Source organism: Colias eurytheme, chromosome 31 (genome assembly GCF_061535395.1).
Source record: "Colias eurytheme isolate Ceu_HAF_F1 chromosome 31, ilColEury1 Martin Lab GWU primary, whole genome shotgun sequence".
In the NCBI taxonomy this organism is placed as follows: domain Eukaryota; kingdom Metazoa; phylum Arthropoda; class Insecta; order Lepidoptera; family Pieridae; genus Colias; species Colias eurytheme.
Genome location: NC_143010.1, coordinates 1131842 through 1155316, shown reverse-complemented (window position 1 = coordinate 1155316; position 23475 = coordinate 1131842). Strand labels below are relative to the sequence as shown.

Here is a 23475-nt window from a genome sequence, read left to right as displayed (position 1 = left end):
TACGTGTGTCACTCTCGACTGCCGCGGTTGCGCTATTGCATAGCATCGCATCGCTGTGCCGGTTGGAGTGGGGGGTGTTAGGTTTTTTCGTTACGGAATTTTTACATTCGGTCGCCGCACTCAAAGCCTGAGATAAAAGCTATGCAATAGCTTAAAAAGTAAGGTATTATGGTGATTGTAAAAAAAAAATTAAGAATACGACACAAAAATATATATTATCACTTTTAAGAATTAAAATTCTTATAAATAATTGAAAAATATGTATTAAATAATATTTCCTTAAGTATAATATGTAAATATAATCTTCAAAAAGACAATCTATCTTTCACCTTTCATATCTTGTTATATCTTTTATATTTTACCTTTTACATTTTATCTTTTACCCCCAATCTTTTATCCTTAATCTTTTGCAGCCCACGTCCTGACAATTCTGGAGAATATTCAGAAGGAATCAGGCCACACAGACATAATAGATTTCTTCAGGCAACTCATAAAGATTACTGAAACTAAAAGTAAGTTAATTTTCAATTTATCTATCTTTTACGTTTTCAACGGACTTCAAAAAATGTGCTCAATTCGACAGTTTCTTTTTATTTTACCTCAGAACTTTATTTGGCTCAAAAAACATAGCTTTAAAAAATGTAATGTAGTATTTTTTTTACATATATGTAATACTGTTTTTTTTTATAAACTACATCTTGTAAAAACAGCAAGATTAATTTTTATCTTAAACTTAATTTAAAACTACAAGAGATGATGAGATTTCTTTTAAATTATTTTTAATTTCAATTTAAATACTTATAACTTACTTTAAAAAGGTTTTGTATCCGATTTTAATCTATTTATTAAGTTTGTAGAATTAATAAATATATATTTTTATTATAATTTTTTTTCATTTTCAGCTATAATTCACGCATGGAGAATTATTACTACCATTACAAGGGAAACTGGTAAGTTTTTTTTAAATATCTGTATTAGAAAAGCAATAAAACAAGTAAACATATTTTGATACAGTTTTTGAATGCAATACATAATGTTTCTTTGGTTTTTGAATAATTGTAATAAACATTAGTTTTGATTTCTTCAAAAACAGTTGAATTTTAAAATTTCAAAATTCAAATATTAAAAGTGGTTTAAAATTTATAATTTCTTAATTTTTATACATTATTGAATCTATTCAGATATTTTCATGTCCTTACTTATAAAGTGATGTTTTCATAAATTATTAGTTATTTTTTTTATCTATTTTGGCATATATTTCTAATTCAAACAGAAAAATGAACAAATACTTAAAAAACAAAGATTTTTGTATAATTTTTTTTTCATATGTTTTTATAAGCTTGTTTTTCTTTACATATTATAAATACATATATATTTTTTTCAGATATCTTCATAATAATACGTCGCTTCAAGATCTACACAACTGTAGATATTATTGTTATATTCAAAACATTCTTGCGTATAACAAAAACAACGAATTTGACGACCGCCATTACTAAAATCTATTCCTTGTTAAATGTGCATGGTAAGTAACATTTTATTTATTTTAAAGTATAATTTTTTAAGCGAAACTTCTTTATTGAGAGAAAAATTTCAATGTCGCGTCATGGCAATACCGTCACGTCATGGAGTGAGGCGACGATTTGGTGGTTGAATCTTGCTTAAGAAGTTTCACTTCTGACACGTGTGCTCGGCACACACGCTTTTTTAAATGATGTTGATGATGAATGATGATGAATTATTAAAAAAATAATATAAATATTTTTCAGGACTATTCGAATGTTTCGACATCATCCACAAGCACACAAGGACTGGTAAGTTTTTCAAAATCCAATAAATAACAAAACTTAATAGCTCCTGTTGGTCCTAGCGTGATGATATATAGCCTATAGCCTTCCTCGATAAATGGGCTATCTAACACCGAAAGAATTTTTCAAATCGGACCAGTAGTTCCTGAGATTAGCGTGTTTTAACCAACAAACAAACAAAAAACCGTTCAGATTTATAATATTAGTAAAGATATCTATATTTTATTGCTATCTATCTGTATTCTAAATTCTATCCAAATCGGCGAGCGGTTTTATCACAAATCATCAAAATTAAGTAATTTCGCCTTTTTACAGATGTCATCCAATTCTTCAATATTTTCATCACTTTGAGCAAAACACAAAGTAAGTAAATTTATTTATTCTTATAGTTAAATTTAAAAAAAAGCAGTAAAAAATATTAAAAAAAAATTATTGAATAATATCAATTTACAATACAATAAATAAAATTTTTAAATAAAAAAATAAAATGAATTCACTTTTTCCTGAATGTTATTACACACTTGTACAATTTTTTCATTCCAATTTTATAAAAAACAAAAAAATATATATTTAAAATTATTTTTTTGTTTCAGCTCTCGAGAATTGTGTCAGAAAATTGTTGCAGTTCACTAAAAAGACAAGTGAGTATACATTATTAATCAAATATTTTATATAATAGTCATTTCAATACCGTCACGTCATGGAGTAAGGCGACGATTTTGAATCCAAAGAAGTTTCACTTCTGACACGTGTGCTCGTGTGTTTTTAAATACTAATTATTTAATTTTATTTCAGCTTTCGTTGATGCACTTTTGGTACTGTCAATCGTCACAAAGCATAACGGTAAGTAATTTTTATATATTATTTTTCGTAAAATAATCCTTCCTACTTAATATTATAAATGCGAAAGTTTGTGAGGATGTATGTATGTATGTTACTCTTTCACGCAAATACTACTGAATCGATTAAAATGAAATTTAGCACACATATTAAGGGAACTTGGATTAACACATTGGATAGGTTTTATCCCGGACATCCCATGGGAACAGGAACTATGCGGGTTTTTTAAAGTTAGTTTAATTATAAAATATACTCGTATTATTAAAGTCAATACTAATTAAAAACAATTAATATATATCTCTTTTGCAGATTTTACAAAACAAATTGATTACATTAAGAACAACAAACCACCGCAAAATACAACACAAAAACCAGTGACGAATGGACCAAATAGACCACACGGTTCTACACCTGGCTCACACGGAAATGGACCTAGTGGACCTAACAGTTCTACACCTAGCTCACACGGAAATGGACCTAACAGTTCTACACCTAGCTCACACGGAAATGGACCAAATGGAGCTAACAGTTCTACACCTGGCTCACACGGAAATGGACCAAATAGACCTAACAGTTCTACACCTAGCTCACACGGAAATGGACCAAATGGAGCTAACAGTTCTACACCTGGCTCACACGGAAATGGACCAAATAGACCTAACAGTTCTACACCTGGTTCACACGGAAATGGACAAAATGGACCTAACAGTTCTACACCTAGCCCACAAGGAAATGGATCTAGCCCACAAGGAAATGGATCTAACGGCTCTACTCCTAGCCCACAAGGAAATGGATCTAGCCCACAAGGAAATGGCTCTTCTCCTAACCCACAAGGAAATGGATCTAGCCCACAAGGAAATGGATCTGACGGCTCTACTCCTAACCCACAAGGAAATGGATCTAGCCCACAAGGAAATGGCTCTTCTCCTAACCCACAAGGAAATGGATCTAGCCCACAAGGAAATGGATCTGACGGCTCTACTCCTAACCCACAAGGAAATGGATCTAGCCCACAAGGAAATGGATCTGACGGATCTACTCCTAAACCACAAGGAAATGGATCTAGCCCACAAGGAAATGGATCTGACGGCTCTTCTCCTAACCCACAAGGAAATGGATCTAGCCCACAAGGAAATGGATCTAGCCCACAAGGAAATGGATCTAGCCCACAAGGAAATGGCTCTTCTCCTAACCCACAAGGAAATGGATCTAGCCCACAAGGAAATGGCTCTTCTCCTAACCCACAAGGAAATGGATCTAGCCCACAAGGAAATGGATCTAGCCCGCAAGGAAATGGATCTAGCCCACAAGGAAATGGATCTAGCCCACAAGGAAATGGATCTGACGGCTCTACTCCTAACCCACAAGGAAATGGATCTAGCCCACAAGGAAATGGATCTGACGGATCTACTCCTAAACCACAAGGAAATGGATCTAGCCCACAAGGAAATGGATCTTACGGCTCTACACCTAGCCCACAAGGAAATGGATCTAGCCCACAAGGAAATGGATCTAGCCCACAAGGAAATGGATCTTACGGCTCTACACCTAGCCCACAAGGAAATGGATCTAGCCCACAAGGAAATGGATCTAGCCCACAAGGAAATGGATCTGACGGCTCTACTCCTAACCCACAAGGAAATGGATCTAGCACACAAGGAAATGGATCTGACGGATCTACTCCTAAACCACAAGGAAATGGATCTAGCCCACAAGGAAATGGATCTGACGGCTCTTCTCCTAACCCACAAGGAAATGGATCTAGCCCACAAGGAAATGGATCTAGCCCACAAGGAAATGGATCTAGCCCACAAGGAAATGGCTCTTCTCCTAACCCACAAGGAAATGGATCTAGCCCACAAGGAAATGGATCTGACGGCTCTACTCCTAACCCACAAGGAAATGGATCTAGCCCACAAGGAAATGGATCTGACGGATCTACTCCTAAACCACAAGGAAATGGATCCAGCCCACAAGGAAATGGATCTGACGGCTCTTCTCCTAACCCACAAGGAAATGGAACTAGCCCACAAGGAAATGGATCTAGCCCACAAGGAAATGGCTCTTCTCCTAACCCACAAGGAAATGGATCTAGCCCACAAGGAAATGGATCTAACGGCTCTACTCCTAACCCACAAGGAAATGGATCTAGCCCACAAGGAAATGGATCTGACGGATCTACTCCTAAACCACAAGGAAATGGATCTAGCCCACAAGGAAATGGATCTGACGGCTCTTCTCCTAACCCACAAGGAAATGGATCTAGCCCACAAGGAAATGGATCTGACGGCTCTACTCCTAACCCACAAGGAAATGGATCTAGCCCACAAGGAAATGGATCTGACGGCTCTACTCCTAAACCACAAGGAAATGGATCTAGCCCACAAGGAAATGGATCTAGCCCGCAAGGAAATGGATCTAGCCCACAAGGAAATGGATCTAGCCCACAAGGAAATGGATCTAGCCCACAAGGAAATGGATCTAGCCGGCAAGGAAATGGATCTAGCCCACAAGGAAATGGATCTAGCCCACAAGGAAATGGATCTAGCCCACAAGGAAATGGATCTAGCCCACAAGGAAATGGATCTGACGGCTCTACTCCTAACCCACAAGGAAATGGATCTGACGGCTCTACTCCTAACCCACAAGGAAATGGATCTAGCCCACAAGGAAATGGATCTGACGGCTCTACTCCTAAACCACAAGGAAATGGATCTAGCCCACAAGGAAATGGATCTGACGGCTCTACTCCTAACCCACAAGGAAATGGATCTAGCCCACAAGGAAATGGATCTGACGGCTCTACTCCTAACCCACAAGGAAATGGATCTAGCCCACAAGGAAATGGATCTTACGGCTCTACTCCTAACCCACATGGAAATGGATCTAGCCCACAAGGAAATGGTGACGGCTCTACTCCTAACCCACAAGGAAATGGATCTAGCCCACACGGAAATGGATCTGACGGCTCTACTTCTAAACCACAAGGAAATGGATCTGACGGCTCTACTCCTAAACCACAAGGAAATGGATCTGACGGCTCTACTCCTAACCCACAAGGAAATGGATCTAGCCCACAAGGAAATGGCTCTTCTCCTAACCCACAAGGAAATGTATCTAGCCCCCAAGGAAATGGATCTGACGGCTCTACTCCTAACCCACAAGGAAATGGATCTAGCCCACAAGGAAATGGCTCTTCTCCTAACCCACAAGGAAATGGATCTAGCCCACAAGGAAATGGATCTTACGGCTCTACACCTAGCCCACAAGGAAATGGATCTAGCCCACAAGGAAATGGATCTAGCCCACAAGGAAATGGATCTTACGGCTCTACACCTAGCCCACAAGGAAATGGATCTAGCCCACAAGGAAATGGATCTAGCCCACAAGGAAATGGATCTGACGGCTCTACATCTAGCCCACAAGGAAATGGATCTTACGGCTCTACTCCTAGCCCACAAGGAAATGGATCTAGCCCACAAGGAAATGGATCTTACGGCTCTACTCCTAACCCACAAGGAAATGGATCTAGCCCACAAGGAAATGGATCTAGCCCACAAGGAAATGGATCTAGCCCACAAGGAAATGGATCTTACGGCTCTACTCCTAACCCACAAGGAAATGGATCTAGCCCACAAGGAAATGGCTCTTCTCCTAACCCACAAGGAAATGGATCTAGCCCACAAGGAAATGGCTCTTCTCCTAACCCACAAGGAAATGGATCTAGCCCCCAAGGAAATGGATCTGACGGCTCTACTCCTAACCCACAAGGAAATGGATCTAGCCCACAAGGAAATGGCTCTTCTCCTAACCCACAAGGAAATGGATCTAGCCCCCAAGGAAATGGATCTGACGGCTCTACTCCTAACCCACAAGGAAATGGATCTAGCCCACAAGGAAATGGCTCTTCTCCTAACCCACAAGGAAATGGATCTAGCCCACAAGGAAATGGCTCTTCTCCTAACCCACAAGGAAATGGATCTAGCCCCCAAGGAAATGGATCTGACGGCTCTACTCCTAACCCACAAGGAAATGGATCTAGCCCACAAGGAAATGGCTCTTCTCCTAACCCACAAGGAAATGGATCTAGCCCACAAGGAAATGGATCTTACGGCTCTACACCTAGCCCACAAGGAAATGGATCTAGCCCACAAGGAAATGGATCTAGCCCACAAGGAAATGGATCTTACGGCTCTACACCTAGCCCACAAGGAAATGGATCTAGCCCACAAGGAAATGGATCTGACGGCTCTACATCTAGCCCACAAGGAAATGGATCTTACGGCTCTACTCCTAGCCCACAAGGAAATGGATCTAGCCCACAAGGAAATGGATCTTACGGCTCTACTCCTAACCCACAAGGAAATGGATCTAGCCCACAAGGAAATGGATCTAGCCCACAAGGAAATGGATCTAGCCCACAAGGAAATGGATCTAGCCCACAAGGAAATGGATCTAGCCCACAAGGAAATGGATCTAGCCCACAAGGAAATGGATCTAGCCCACAAGGAAATGGATCTGACGGCTCTACATCTAGCCCACAAGGAAATGGATCTAGCCCACAAGGAAATGGATCTGACGGCTCTACTCCTAACCCACAAGGAAATGGATCTAGCCCACAAGGAAATGGATCTAGCCCACAAGGAAATGGATCTAGCCCACAAGGAAATGGATCAAGCCCACAAGGAAATGGATCTAGCCCACAAGGAAATGGATCTAGCCCACAAGGAAATGGATCTTACGGCTCTACACCTAGCCCACAAGGAAATGGACCTAGCCCACAAGGAAATGGATCTAGCCCACAAGGAAATGGATCTGACGGCTCTACATCTAGCCCACAAGGAAATGGATCTTACGGCTCTACTCCTAGCCCTCAAGGAAATGGATCTAGCCCACAAGGAAATGGATCTTACGGCTCTACTCCTAACCCACAAGGAAATGGATCTAGCCCACAAGGAAATGGATCTGACGGCTCTACTCCTAACCCACAAGGAAATGGATCTAGCCCACAAGGAAATGGATCTAGCCCACAAGGAAATGGATCTAGCCCACAAGGAAACGGATCAAGCCCACAAGGAAATGGATCTGACGGCTCTACATCTAGCCCTCAAGGAAATGGATCTAGCCCACAAGGAAATGGATCTTACGGCTCTACTCCTAACCCACAAGGAAATGGATCTAGCCCACAAGGAAATGGATCTGACGGCTCTACTCCTAACCCACAAGGAAATGGATCTAGCCCACAAGGAAATGGATCTAGCCCACAAGGAAATGGATCTAGCCCACAAGGAAATGGATCAAGCCCACAAGGAAATGGATCTAGCCCACAAGGAAATGGATCTAGCCCACAAGGAAATGGATCTTACGGCTCTACACCTAGCCCACAAGGAAATGGACCTAGCCCACAAGGAAATGGATCTAGCCCACAAGGAAATGGATCTGACGGCTCTACATCTAGCCCACAAGGAAATGGATCTTACGGCTCTACTCCTAGCCCTCAAGGAAATGGATCTAGCCCACAAGGAAATGGATCTTACGGCTCTACTCCTAACCCACAAGGAAATGGATCTAGCCCACAAGGAAATGGATCTTACGGCTCTACTCCTAGCCCAAAAGAAAATGGATCTAGCCCACAAGGAAATGGATCTGACGGCTCTACTCCTAACCCACAAGGAAATGGATCGAGCCCACAAGGAAATGGATCTGACGGCTCTACTCCTAGCCCACAAGGAAATGGATCTAGCCCACAAGGAAATGGATCTGACGGCTCTACACCTAGCCCACAAGGAAATGGATCTAGCCCACAAGGAAATGGATCTAGCCCACAAGGAAATGGATCTAGCCCACAAGGAAATGGATCTAGCCCACAAGGAAATGGATCTAGCCCACAAGGAAATGGATCTTACGGCTCTACTCCTAGCCCACAAGGAAATGGATCTAGCCCACAAGGAAATGGATCTTACGGCTCTACTCCTAACCCACAAGGAAATGGATCTAGCCCACAAGGAAATGGATCTAGCCCACAAGGAAATGGATCTAGCCCACAAGGAAATGGATCTAGCCCACAAGGAAATGGATCTAGCCCACAAGGAAATGGATCTAGCCCACAAGGAAATGGATCTAGCCCACAAGGAAATGGATCTAGCCCACAAGGAAATGGATCTAGCCCACAAGGAAATGGATCTGACGGCTCTACTCCTAACCCACAAGGAAATGGATCTAGCCCACAAGGAAATGGATCTGACGGCTCTACTCCTAACCCACAAGGAAATGGATCTTACGGCTCTACTCCTAACCCACAAGGAAATGGATCTAGCCCACAAGGAAATGGACCTAGCCTACAAGGAAATGGATCTAGCCCACAAGGAAATGGATCTAGCCCACAAGGAAATGGATCTAGCCCACAAGGAAATGGATCTGACGGCTCTACACCTAGCCCACAAGGAAATGGACATAGTCCACAAGGAAATGGATCTAGCCCACAAGGAAATGGACCTAGCCCACAAGGAAATGGATCTAGCCCACAAGGAAATGGATCTAGCCCACAAGGAAACGGATCTTACGGCTCTACACCTAGCCCACAAGGAAATGGACCTAGCCCACAAGGAAATGGATCTAGTCCACAAGGAAATGGATCTAGCCCACAAGGAAATGGATCTAGCCCACAAGGAAATGGATCTGACGGCTCTACTCCTAGCCCACAAGGAAATGGACCAAATGTACCTAAGCCAGGCCAAACATGTGGAAGCAAGCCTGGCAGTCCCGCCTCTGGCAACCAACCTAATGGGCCTGGCACTGACATTGATCTGGGTAAGGAAATATTCATTTTGTTCATAAAACAACTAGTTTTCCGCCCGCGGCTTCGCGCGCTTTGTCTTAAACCTAGAAAGTTATATGAACTAAAACCTACCACTAAACCTATCACTCTATTAAAAAAACCGCATCAAAATCGGGTCCGTAGTTTTAAAGATTTAAGCATACATAAGGATATAGGGACAGATAAATCAACTTTGTCTCTCTCATAAAGACTTGCAATTTATTTACAGTACAATTCATATTGTAGTTGATTTAAAACAGAAAAAGGTTTTCATACTTTACTTTCTAAATTTCATCCAAATAATGTCGAACCACATTAATTATTTTATAGATTTCATAACTTTTCTAATATGAGAAGCCTGTGTCAAAATGGAGAACGAAGAAAGCACACAAAATCGTTTTCTAATTTAATTAATATAATCTTTTACATTTTTTAGACCTGCAAGCGCTTCAAACTGTTGTGGACCTTCAATTCGTGATTCTACCCCGTGGACCAAGAAATACTAAGAATTGTTACTGTACTTGCGACAGTCCAAGAGCGCCAAAATTGATCAGAATGAAAGATTTACCCGCGGGAAATAACTAGATAAATATTACATTTATATAACTAACTGTTTTTAACTGTTTAATTTTTATCAATGAAATTTGTGTTTATCATAATATTTTATATCGTACACGATTTGTATAATGATTTGTGTGTTTTGTAAAACTATAATTTCATAATATATGTTTGTCATTGCAAGAACTTATTCTTTTATTTCTGACTAACCACTCGTCCTTTAAATTTTAATAACCTGCATAGTTATAAAACAAAAATCAAAATAGGTACACCCTATGTCATTCATGATTCGACCGACACATTGACGTAACTTTTTCAAAAATTCAAATTCAAATTGCCTTTATTTGCTGAATTTAGAACTTAGGTACAACGCTGAGGTACAAATTTTATAGGTTCTTAGACATTCTGCTCGTAGTTGAGCGTGCAAATACTTATATTTTAAATTATAAATTACATTATACAATATTACGTCACACAACAATAGATCTCAATAGGTACATTACAAAATTATAGTAATAAAATGATTATATAAATAAATATGTCAAATAGGATGTCATTTAATTTAAAATTATTATTTAAGAAGTCACTAATATTATAATAAATAAAAGATAGTACCTATTGCTTTGTAAGTAGCCAAGCTTTGCTAGCGAAATCAATCAGAAATACTGTCAACTCTGAATTTTCATTTCGAAGATATAAATATAACATTCTCATATAAATTTTCGAATATTGTGTCAGTTAGCAATATTGTAACGCAGAAATATCCATCTCTTTTATGTTTAAAATAGTACAAAATATGTTTTTTTTAAAGAAAAATTTGTTAAATTTTCATTTCATTATGTGAAAGTTAGATCGAGAATTTCATCATAAATGATTATGATCAAATTTTATGAAGAAAAAATACCTAGTCCTTTATCGTATGATTGTTGTGAAACATAGTTGTGTTTGAGACTCAAGTTTGAGACTCAATCTAGACACGCATCGGCTAGTTTTAGACAATTTCATCAAATATGTTCGATTTCATAATACAAATGAATTAATAGAATTTTGTGAGGATTAATAAAATAAAAAAACGAGATAGAAAGTAGCAATTTATTTGAAATAAAACATTTCATACATATGGGCACTATAATAATTTTTTTCACATACATCCATACTAATATCGTAATATTGTATACGTAGTATATTATTATTAGTCTGTGCTAATATTATAAATGCGAAAGTAACTCTGTCTGTCTGTCTGTTACTCAATCACGCCTAAACTACTGAACCAATTTGCATGAAATTTGGTATAGAGATATTTTGATACCCGAGAAAGGACATAGGCTACCTTTTATTGCGAAATATGTACCACGGGCGAAGCCGGGGCGGACCTCTAGTTTAAAATAAACTGGACGTCGCAGTCACATTAGTAGACTTTCCAAAAAAATATTACAATCTACATGATACACTTAAATTAAGTTTACAATTATTATGCTTAAAATTATACAATGAGAAAAATAAAAAAATATCAAAACGGCATTACAAATATTTTTACACTTCGTCTTTCTTTCTTCACTTTCGTTGTTGTAAAATTTTCATATTAATTAATTTTACGCGTTAAATGTAAACTGCGTAATTTACAGATACAGAAGATATTATAGATTCATATATTCATATAGAGCAGTGAGCATGACGACGAGCATGACGAGTAACGTGGCCACACTATGCCTCTGCCTATTTTCCTCGTTATTTCCCATACCACTCGTCGAGTGTGTGGCTGGCGTATAAAAACATTGAATTTCGTGCCAAAAAAAATACGATTCGATTTAAATTTGTTTTATTTTCCACTATTTTATCATTTCTTAAGAATAAATATCAATGTGTGTGTGTGTGTGTACAGTAAGTGTGTGAAAGGTACACAACCTTAGTACAATCAAGTTTACGTGTAAAATACATTGAATATCGGGAAAATAATTCGTACAAATATTGTTTTATCGTTTATTTTCATTTCACAATAGTTACAAATACAATTTTAGCCATTATTCTGTACACGTATTCTGTTATTATGCCATTATTCTGTTCTATCTCACACGGCACCCCCGTAAGTGCCGCAGGGCACATCTAGCGGCTGTACCCTTAGCGATGTGATACGACTTGCGTACTTAATCGTTCCTATTCTTAATATCTGTTTATTTCACTCATATTATTATATTAAATAAAGCTTGTTTTCATTGTTAAATACCAAGTTTACGTGTAAAATACATTGAATATCGGGAAAATAATTCGTACAAATATTGTTTTATCGTTTATTTTCATTTCACAATAGTTACAAATACAATTTTAGCCATTATTCTGTACATGTATTCTGTTATTATGCGATTATTCTGTTCTATCTCACTCGGCACCCCCGTAAGTGCCGCAGGGCACATCTAGCGGCTGTACCCTTAGCGATGTGATACGACTTGCGTACTTAATCGTTCCTATTCTTAAGGGTGCTATAACAGTTTTTTAACAAAAACCGCTATTTTACGGTACAATTTTAACTCAAAGCACTTACACGTGAGAACAAAGTAATATCTTAATTTAAAGATAATATATTCAGTTCTACGATCATCTTATAAAAATTGTACGACGTCATACAAAATTGTCACTGAAATACGATTTTCCCAGCACAATGATCGCATAAAATGCAAAAAAATGGGGTCTAAACCGGTACACTTTTAAGAAAATTAAAAGCCTAATCTATCTTCTTACCTATATATTATTGAGGGATATATAGTCCTTTATAGATTGTGATAATTTTTTTGTATCTAAATCAAAATTTTATTTCAATTATAAGCTAAATTAAAAATACTTGTCGATTTCTTCATACATTTTGCTCTCGCGGGTCGTCAGACCGCGCTCAGAAGCGCTCTTGGAAGGACGGGTGTATCGCTCCTCGTCCCAAAAATAAAAACGAATTAGAAAAAGATTATTGTGCGTATACTGTCGTTTTCGTGATTTGAAATATTTGATACTTTATAAGAGTAAACTGTATAAGTTTATTATTCCAGTTATTTGTAATTTAAAATTATGTTTTAAAAATTATGTTGACTGAGATCCTCTTTTTTTATGGGTTGTTGAACGGATTGGTGGGGTAAAGCAATTTGACAAAACTTAAATCCAAAATGGCGCCGACGAAAATTTTACATCTTTTCGTCATGGGTGTCATTTTCATGGTTTTTGGGGTAGCTATTAACCAATATGAGGTCAAAAATGAAATCCAAGATGGCGCCGACGAAAATTTTACATCATTCCGTGATGGGTGTCATTTTCATGGTTTTTGGGGTGGATATTACGCAATATGAGGTCAGAACTAAAATCCAAGATGGCGCCGGTGAAAATTTGACATCTTTTCGTCATGGGTGTCATTTTCATGGTTTTTGGGGTAGCTATTAACCAATATGAGGTCAAAAATAAAATCCAAGATGGCGCTGACGAAAATTTTACATCTTTCCGTGATGGGTGTCATTTTCATGGTTTTTGGGGTGGATATTACGCAATATGAGGTCAGAACTAAAATCCAAGATGGCGCCGACGAAAATCTGTTATTTTATTTTAGTTTACTTCTTTATTATTAAGAAAATTACACCTATGACGAAAAGATGTCAAATTTTCGTCGGCGCCATCTTGGATTTTGGTTTTAACCACATATTCGTTAATAGCTACCCCAAAAACCATGAAAATGACACCCATCACGAAAAAAGTCAAATTTTCGTCGGCGCCATCTTGGATTTTGGTTTTAACCTCATATTCGTTAATAGCTACCCCAAAAACCATGAAAATGACACCCATCACGAAAAAAGTCAAATTTTCGTCGGCGCCATCTTGGATTTTAGTTTTGACCTCATATTTGTTAAGAGCTACTCCAAAACCTTGAAAATGACACCCATGACGAAAAGATGTAAAATTTTCGTCGGCGCCATCTTGGTTTTTAGTTTTGACCTCATATTGGTTAATAGCTACCCCAAAAACTACCCACACTTGCAAATGTGTTTGCTACGTAGGAAAAGTTCAGATTTAAGAGTATCCTAGGTAATGTGTTATGTGACGAATACCTATAATTTATTTCATTCCGACTATTTTTCGGAATAACATACATTTACTAAGAATTGTATACAATGCCGGATTTAATACAGTGCCGGTAACATCATATGTATGATAATAATTCTACATTTCTTAAAAAGCTTTGATATTGTATACAATTCATAGATTATTATTCAATGAAATAATTATGCAAAATAGTCACACTTTTTTAAGTTGTTTGAATATACTAACATACTTATTAGGATCGTACCTACTAATAAAAGTAACAAAATGAATTTTTAAAGTTCCTAGTAATCTTCTGGAATCAATTTCAATAAAAATACATAATATCAAAAATTAAAAATAATATCAAGTATGAAGATGGTCTATAAAATGGAATGCGCTATGTTTACGTGAGCGTGATATTGCCGCGAACAAAGTTACGTCGTTAGATACCTAAATTTGAGTAACGCAGATTTGTGACAGCGTCCTTAATATCTGTTTATTTCACTCATATTATTATTTTAAACTAGCGGTCCGCCCCGGCTTCGCCCGTGGTACATAATATTTACGTTTTCTCTACATAAGAACCATCCTCGTACTTCAAGGAATATAATAAAAAAAGAATTATCGAAATCGGTTCAGCCGTTCTCGAGTTATGCGCTTACCAACACATTTTGCGATTCATTTTTATATATTTTAAATAAAGCTTGTTTTCATTGTTAAATACCAAGTTTACGTGTAAAATACATTGAATATCGGGAAAATAATTCGTACAAATATTGTTTTATCGTTTATTTTCATTTCACAATAGTTACAAATACAATTTTAGCCATTATTCTGTACATGTATTCTGTTATTATGCGATTATTCTGTTCTATCTCACTCGGCACCCCCGTAAGTGCCGTAGGGCACATCTAGCGGCTGTACCCTTAGCGATGTGATACGACTTGCGTACTTAATCGTTCCTATTCTTAATATCTGTTTATTTCACTCATATTATTATATTAAATAAAGCTTGTTTTCATTGTTAAATACCAAGTTTACGTGTAAAATACATTGAATATCGGGAAAATAATTCGTACAAATATTGTTTTATCGTTTATTTTCATTTCACAATAGTTACAAATACAATTTTAGCCATTATTCTGTACATGTATTCTGTTATTATGCCATTATTCTGTTCTATCTCACACGGCACCCCCGTAAGTGCCGCAGGGCACATCTAGCGGCTGTACCCTTAGCGATGCGGTAGTTCCGACCGACCCCCTTGAACGTGCCCCGACCGAACACTTCAACACAGACACGCACACGACGACCGTCTGCTAGACGTTCCGGTTTTCTGTAAAATTAATAATTGTTATAATTTTAAAAGTATTTAGAAGTGAAACATCTTTAGTCGCATTGAGAGTAAAATTTCAAAGTCGCGTCATGGCAATACCGTCACGTCATGGAGTAAGGCGACGATTTTGGCATCTTTGAATCTTGCCAAAGAAGTTTTACTTCTGGCACGTGTGTTCGGCTCTTTATTTGAACTTAGTATTTTGATGAAATAATTGATATTATTTAATAGTTGTAATATCAGCTGTATTATACAAACAAGATATAGAATACATTACAATTATAAATTACACGCAAATATATTATATCAAAAATTTTTCGAAATTCGGCTTAAAATATTGAACATTTGTAATTAGATAAAAATAAGTATTTTGCGTGTATGTCTGTATAATATGTATGTCTGCCTGTCTGAGGCGACCTTGGTGCGAAACGCTGAACACTTGTCGCTCTGTGTTTGTATGTTTGTGTGTCTGTGTGTAAATCTCACCCGCCCCAACGTGTGTCGCTCTGTGTGTGTGTGTGTCGGTCTGTCTGTATTAGAGGTCCGCGCCACGCCGGCGTGCCGCCGCCGCCGCCGGGTCACAGAAAAATTGGCGCCGGGTTCAAATTTTGCGCGCGAACCATCCACCAACCACCAACCAACGCACGCGTTATTGTCTACAACACGGCAACGTCGCATCGATATAGTAAACAATGTCTACTATATCGATGCCAGATGTTTTACTCCAAAAGCTAGCCAAAAAACACTCCAATAGATTTATTGATGAGGATGACGACGTCGCTCAAGAGTGTTGGAGATACTTGGCTACGGCTAACCCTTCAGATTTAGGAGATGTAGAGGACAACATTCTTAAGTTCTGGGAACAAAAAAAAGTTGTTTTTCCTTGGCTTGCCGGATTAGCGCGATCGCTTCTATCTATCTCAGCTACAAGCACGCCAAATGAAAGGGTTTTTTCTGTAGCTGGGCTAGTCTTAACTGCGAAGAGATCGCGTCTAAATCCTGCAAAAGTTAACAAAATTATTTTTATCCATGATAATTATAAACATGATTTGTTACAAATCAGTAACATTCATTGCTATGCAGACGACAGTACGAGGGATGCTCTTTATCCCGGCCGTGCAAACACCTCAAAGAAAAGCCTCAATGAGAGTTGAAACAAACTTGTGTCTGAAGTCGAGTCTTCTCTCCAAGAAGTCTCGGATTGGGGCGAACTTAATCTTGTCGAGTTCAATCCCCTAAAGACACAGGTTTGCGCGTTCACCGCTAAAAAGACCCCATTTGTCGTAGAACATCGGTTTAAGAGTACTCCCCTTAGTATATCGCTGAAAATCGGAATCCTCGGAGTTAAAATCTCGAGTGACGTTCAATTCCGCAGTCATTTGGAAGCGAAGGCTAAATTAGCCTCGAAAAAGCTTGGTGTGCTCAGTAGATCGAGACAGTACTTCAAGCCGGCCGGCCCACCGACTTCAGCTGTACAAGGCTCAGGTGCGACCGCATATGGAGTACTGTTCTCATCTCTGGGCCGGAGCCCCACAGTATCAACTCCTTCCTCTTGACCGCATCCAACGTCGAGCAGCTCGAATTGTCGATGACCGTAGGCTTTCCGATAGGCTCGATCCTCTGTCAGTGCGAAGAGACGTTGCGTCTCTCTGTATACTGTACAGAATCTACTATGGGGAGTGCTCTGAGGAATTGTTCCACCTATTACCAGCCGCACAGTTCCACCACCGGACGCCAGCGTACGGTGAAACTATGGAACGATTTGCCACCTGCGGTGTTCCCGAACGACTACGACATTGGGGCCTTCAAGAAAAGAGCTTATTTGTCCATAAAAGGCCGGCAAAGCACCTGTAACACTTCTAGTGTTACAAGTGTTTATGGGCGGTGGTGACCACTTAACATCAGGTGGCCCTGCTCCTTTGCTTGCTCTGACATAACATTGCCAATAAAATTATTGGCAATGTTTATAATTATCATGTTCATCACTAAATAGTTAAGCTACTTGATTTTAATAAAAATATTTTTTTTATTAAACTTAAAGAGAGATTTTTCTACTGCCCGCCCACCCCCTAATTACTTTAAAAATAACTAGCCCACGCCGGCGACGCCGCGCCGCGCCGGGTGCTGCACCCGGCGCGCCGCCGCTGGGCTTTTGGACTGCGGCGCGGACCTCTAGTCTGTATGTATGTTTGTGTGTCTGTATCTCACCCGAACTTGGCCGTGTCCGGTTCGGCCTCGAGCAGTTCTCTGACGGGCGACTTGGGCGCGGCCGCACTGAATGCGTCCAACTCTGCTACCATGAGACGGGCGTACGAACGCCATACTGCTCCGAGTGACATTCCTGTAGAATCAAATAAATGATCTAAAAAATCTTACCTAAACCGCCACGAAATTACCGGAAAATCGTTTCCTAAATTGTCAGAAATAGATCAAATTTAAAATGGGACCACACGGAAGGCACACGCTTACAAATAAAAAAGAATCATTAAAATGGTCTTCCCAGCGCAGTAGAAAGTTCTGAGGTAAAGAAATGGAACCAAAATAAATAATAACAAATCAAAAATCACTCACTGAAAATCGGTGCTGTGACGTTTATACGTCACAGATGTTCACCGAGTGATTTCCCCTTTTAATGGCATCATGCTTCACAGACTACACACTTCAATGTGTATTTTCAATACCATATAAGTATTGTATAAATTTTTTTCATTATGTACTTGTGAGGCTATGTGCCATTAAATAAACGTTTTCTTTCTTTTCTTTCAAATCAATTCAAAAGAAATCAAGTCTTATCAATCGAAAACAAGAAAAAACAAATAAAAATGTGTGCGTGTACACACGTAAGAAGTGAAACTTCTTTATGACCTTAAAAATGTCACGAGTATGGCGTAACGCAAAAATGTCACGCGTACGGCGTAACGCAAGAATGTCACGCGTACGGCGTAACGCAAAAATGTCACGCGTACGGCGTAACGCAAAAATGTCACGCGTACGGCGTAACGCAAAAATGTCACGCGTACGGCGTAACGCAAAAATGTCACGCGTACGGCGTAACGCAAAAATGTCACGCGTACGGCGTAACGCAAAAATGTTACACTAAATTTTTGTCCAACCCCGATAAAGAAGTTTCACTTCAATAATTTTTACAACAGTATACACATACACGGAAATATTCCCAACTATCGAATTGTGATACAAAAAATGGATAAAATAAAATAAAAATCTCACCAGAATCCAAAAATATAGCTCCAGCAACCGATTCAAATAGATCTCCCAACGCTTTTGGCACCTCCACATCTTCCGCTTGCTCCATTTCATCTTCTTGTATTAAATAGTGCTACAGAAATAAATAATATTTTGTATAGATACAACTAACCTAAACTAAAATTTAAATATTTATTGTAACTAAAACAGAATAACTTATACATATTTATGACTAGCTGTTCCCCGCGCTTTCACCCGCATTGCTCATCCGCATGGCTATCCAACACCGAAAGTATTTTTCAAATCGGACCAGTAGTTCTTGAGATTAGCGCGTTCAAACAAACAAACTGTTCAGCTTTATAATGTTAGTATATAGATATTTAAAAAAATTATCACTTACCTCTTCACTAATAGAATGACCATTCTCCTCTTGTATTTTCACGTATTTAGTCAACACTTCATTTAGGCCGGGCGACATGTGACGGAAGTATCTAAAAAATTTGTCAATATTTATAGGTCTACCAGAATCTGATGGCATATTTATATTTACGAAATAAAAGATTTTCATATGGCAATTTTATTTGACAACTATCAAATTGGTTGTCAAATTATTTGTCTTCTTTGCAATTGATGAATAATTTTTAGGATTTTGTCTAAAAAATCTTCGAAAATGTCGAAAAAGCCGCTGCGATCACAAGCAAGAGGTGTTGTTTATAATGTGTAAGAAAAACATTCGATGAAGAAGGGTCAAACACATCACAATTTTCAATTTTGAATATTTTATTGGTAAATTGGACTTACCCGTTTTGATACTTAAAATAAAAAATATTATAAGTAGGTAACTATAATATTGTTTGTTGATTACAATATAATTTTATGAAAACTTATTACAGGAGTTTCCAATACGGCTATTCGTCAAGTCCAAGCTGTCCAAGTCAATTTTATAATGTGTGTATCTATAATACTTACGAAAATAAACATAGTTTCATTTTATTTTTATTTTATTTTATAAACAATTATTAGCAATCTAGTTTTGATCTGCATTATCATTACATCCATATTTTTACATGGCATAATGATAATGAATATACAAATATAGGTATGTGTAAATAATAATATATGTATTACATAGATAAAAGTAATATGTATATTATACATATAAGTATGTGCCTTCATAATATTAAGTGGATATCTCATTATTAAGTACAGTATTGTTCACTTATGTAATGTGACTAATGATGTTGAGTATCAAGATCGTTCAGTCCATTTTCCCTAGGGTTGCACACTCAAAATTTTGATTTCCCAATTTGCCATCAGATTCTGGTTTACCTATACATATGGAAATTAGGTACTGAAAATACAAATTTGATTTTAATTAATATGTTTATAGTCGAGCCAATTTAATAGGCAACATTTGACGTCTATCAATTTTGTCTTCACAGGGTGGGAACCTGCTTGAAAACATCGATTAAAGTGAATTAATCGATACGGACTTGAAACATTTGTCAATCGAACTTGAAACAATCAAGTCAATAATTTATGATGATTTTTATTCCCAAAGTAATCAATGCATTCGATTCTAGATGTCAGATTTCAATTTTTAAAATTGTAGCGACGTCAGTTCTTTAAATCAGAAATTGTTTATGTTTAGAATGGTTTATCAGTAAAATCAAATCTTAAAATTACTTGTATCGGTCATTATTATTATAAATATGTAATCGTAATTGAAAAAAGTTAAGCAAATGTGCAGTTCTAACTAAACGAAATATCATGTTATTCTATGTCGTCGTTACTAGGTTACGTTGTTGAATTATGTTGAACTGTCAAATGTTGCCTATTAAAATGGCTCTTCTATAAGTGTAATTTTGAGTGGATTCTAATAGTATCGACAAAAAATAAAATAACTGTCTGTTTATGCATGCTAAGGACCTGAAAGCCGTGTTAGTTATATGCTTTTGTGTTCGTGTTGGTATATCGATGTCTGTGTTACTGTGTATATCTTTTGTGTCGATGTTTATTTGTGTATTTATGTGTGTGTTTGTGAATGTATCTATGTTATTGTGTTTCTGTGAATCTTTGTATATCTATCTGTATGTCTGTATATTGAAGAATGTCTTTCTGTTTGTGTACCTAGTTGTATGTGCTGTGTATGTATGTCCGTGTGTATATCTGTATATTGAAGAATGTCTTTCTGTTTGTGTACCTAGTTGTATGTGTTGTGTATGTATGTCTGTGTGTATATCTGTATATTGAAGAATGTCTTTCTGTTCGTGTACCTAGTTATATGTGTTGTGTATGTATGTCTGTGTGTATATCTGTATATTGAAGAATGTGTTTCTGTTCGTGTACCTATTCGTATGTGTTGTGTATGTATGTCTGTGTGTATATCTGTATATTGAAGAATGTCTTTCTGTTCGTGTACCTATTTGTATGCATTGTGTATGTATGTCCGTGTGTATATACATACTTGTGGAAGCCGTGTCTCGCGGCGAGCGTCGCGAATATCGTGTTGTTGACGAGCGCCGAGCGCAGGTCGGTGAGCGCGCCCGGCGAGTGGCGCCGAGCGTCCTCGTATAGGTGACGCGTTATCAGGTAGTCTGTTAAGTATTTGTTCATTTATTAAAGTGATGACCGCCTCCTTGGTACAGTGGTTGACGCATGAGCGTAGAACCGAGGGGTCCTGGGTTCGATTCCCGGTGGAGACGAAGAAAAAAAAATGTCTCGGTCTGGCAGGACACAGAAGGCTGATCACCTACTTGTCCCTAAAGAAAATCGATCAGTGAAACAGATGTATGAATAATGCATCTGCCCCTTACCCCACTAGGGGACATGGGACTTCACTTTTATTGAAGTACTAGACTGTAAAGTACGTAGTATGTACTGGCTAATCGGACGTAAGTCAAAGTTGAATGATGCCAGTAAAATGGCTATCTATAAAGCTATTCTGAAACCAATCTGGACTTATGGCATTCATCTCTGGGGAACAGCCAGCCATAGCAATATCGAAATTCTCGAAAGGTTCCAGAATAAAACTATGAGAGCTATGTTCAACATCCCACCATACATTAGCAATAAATATATGAACTTAGATCTCAACCTGCGCACAGTGAAGCAAGAAATTGAACTAAACAGCAAGAAATATCAAGGCAGATTGCGACACCATATAAATAAATTTTTATTTTATTTTATTTATAAATAAATTGGCTGCTGAACTGAAGGGAGGAGGCACTGTGAGATTTTCTCGCCTAAAGAGAAATAGCATACCCGCAGACAACATACTAGCAGACAAATGATGAGCTTTGCGTCACTGGATGCAAATCTCAGTGTATTAACATATTTACAGATGAAAATCAGAAACCATATTAGATTATTGTTTACATAAACAGATGACTAAGTTGCACTATAGAAAAAAAAATTATTGAAGTGAAACTTCTTTATCGGGGTTGGAAAAAAATTTAGTGTAACATTTTTTCGTTACGCGTGACATTTTTCTGTTACGCGCCATCTTTTTCTTATCCCTATCACGCGTAATTCGACGTATAAATTCTGTAAAGTTGAATATAGTAAATTATTTTTTGAAAAATAAGGTCATAAAGAAGTTTCACTTCTTACGTGTGTACACTAGTACACGCACACATTTTTTTTGTGCTGGTGACGCGTCGCATACGTTAAACTCAATTTCAAACATTATTTATTAAATTAGACTTATTTTAGAAGCACTTTCGAATCGTCATTACATATTTTTAACATTTACCACCGATTCGGAAAGCAGTATCTATGGAGAAGAACCGGCAAGAAACTCCATAGTTGCTTTTTTAAAATCATGTCAATATAATATGTTTAGGTGCCACGAGAGATATTTCGGGATATATCGCATTATTGAGTTTACACGCTATTATTTTTTAAACTTACAGGTGACGCCTTATTAATCTGAAAGACGTTGCGTCACATATTATGTGACCTAACGTAAAGTAGCTAAGTTGATGCTTCCATATACAGTTGACGGTATAGAAGAAAAACAACAATGAAAAATAGTTAGACCTATGGTGACAACCAAGAAGCTTATGTTTTTTTATCTCTTTCACACCAACTTGCCAAGTAAGGTGTGAAAGGGATAAAAAACATACAGGCGTCATTCAACGTCATATTTTCTTGTTACAAGTTAATGGTCATAGTGCAATCTCCAGTGTATTAGATATAAGCTTCTTGGTGACAACCAATCTATATAATATCTATAATATCTATCAAAAGATCGATTAAATGTATTTATTATTCGTTTATGTGCATAATTTTAACCAAAATAAAAACGTAGCTTACCCAAAATAGCATCACCCAGGAACTCCAATCTTTGGTAACAGTCGGTCAATCTATTTTTTTGATGCGACGCATGTGTTAGGGCTTGCAGTAACAGAGACCTATCTCTGAACCTGTACTGTAGTGTCTTCTCTAGTTCTTCGTAACCTACAAATTAAAATTAACTTATATTTGAACTAGCTTTCCACCCGCAGCTTCGCCCGCGCAGTCAAAGAAAAACCCGCATAGTTCCCGTTCTCGTGGGATTTCCGGGATAAAACCTATTCTATGTCCCGGGGTAAAAAGTAGCCTATGTCCTTTCTCGGGTATCAAAATATCTCTATACCAAATTTCATGCAAATTGGTTCAGTAGTTAAGGCGTGATTGAGTAACAGACAGACAGACAGAGTTACTTTCGCATTTATAATATTAGTAAATCGAGGATTAAATCGAGTATTACACATTTAGAAATTGACGATTTCAACGGATTTTTAATGCGATTTAATCATCCTATCCTACTAATCCTACTATTATTATAAATGCGAAAGTTTGTGAGGATGGATGTA

General features: G+C 37.7%; 2 protein-coding genes across 2 annotated transcripts in view; one reads left to right on the top strand and one right to left on the bottom strand.

The window, feature by feature from the left end:
* The window catches only part of LOC149895346 (uncharacterized), a 29008-nt gene extending 18799 nt beyond the window's left edge, over nucleotides 1–10209 (top strand). The window contains exons 20-30 of the mRNA XM_090118759.1: nucleotides 414–512; nucleotides 903–950; nucleotides 1385–1525; nucleotides 1770–1814; nucleotides 2124–2171; nucleotides 2402–2449; nucleotides 2604–2651; nucleotides 2958–7669; nucleotides 8079–8414; nucleotides 8759–9458; nucleotides 9902–10209. Of these exons, the coding sequence (XP_089974885.1) occupies nucleotides 414–512; nucleotides 903–950; nucleotides 1385–1525; nucleotides 1770–1814; nucleotides 2124–2171; nucleotides 2402–2449; nucleotides 2604–2651; nucleotides 2958–7669; nucleotides 8079–8414; nucleotides 8759–9458; nucleotides 9902–10050 (6374 nt within the window). The 3' untranslated portion in view covers nucleotides 10051–10209. The remainder of the gene's footprint in view (nucleotides 1–413; nucleotides 513–902; nucleotides 951–1384; nucleotides 1526–1769; nucleotides 1815–2123; nucleotides 2172–2401; nucleotides 2450–2603; nucleotides 2652–2957; nucleotides 7670–8078; nucleotides 8415–8758; nucleotides 9459–9901) is intronic.
* A 4581-nt stretch (nucleotides 10210–14790) lies between these two features.
* Nucleotides 14791–23475, bottom strand: part of Dcr-1 (Endoribonuclease Dcr-1) — a 53043-nt gene continuing 44358 nt past the window's right edge. The window contains exons 37-42 of the mRNA XM_090118758.1: nucleotides 22934–23077; nucleotides 21084–21213; nucleotides 19017–19107; nucleotides 18641–18749; nucleotides 17621–17753; nucleotides 14791–15412 (exon numbers count right to left, since the gene is read on the bottom strand). Coding sequence (XP_089974884.1) covers nucleotides 15256–15412; nucleotides 17621–17753; nucleotides 18641–18749; nucleotides 19017–19107; nucleotides 21084–21213; nucleotides 22934–23077 — 764 coding nt within the window. The 3' untranslated portion in view covers nucleotides 14791–15255. The remainder of the gene's footprint in view (nucleotides 15413–17620; nucleotides 17754–18640; nucleotides 18750–19016; nucleotides 19108–21083; nucleotides 21214–22933; nucleotides 23078–23475) is intronic.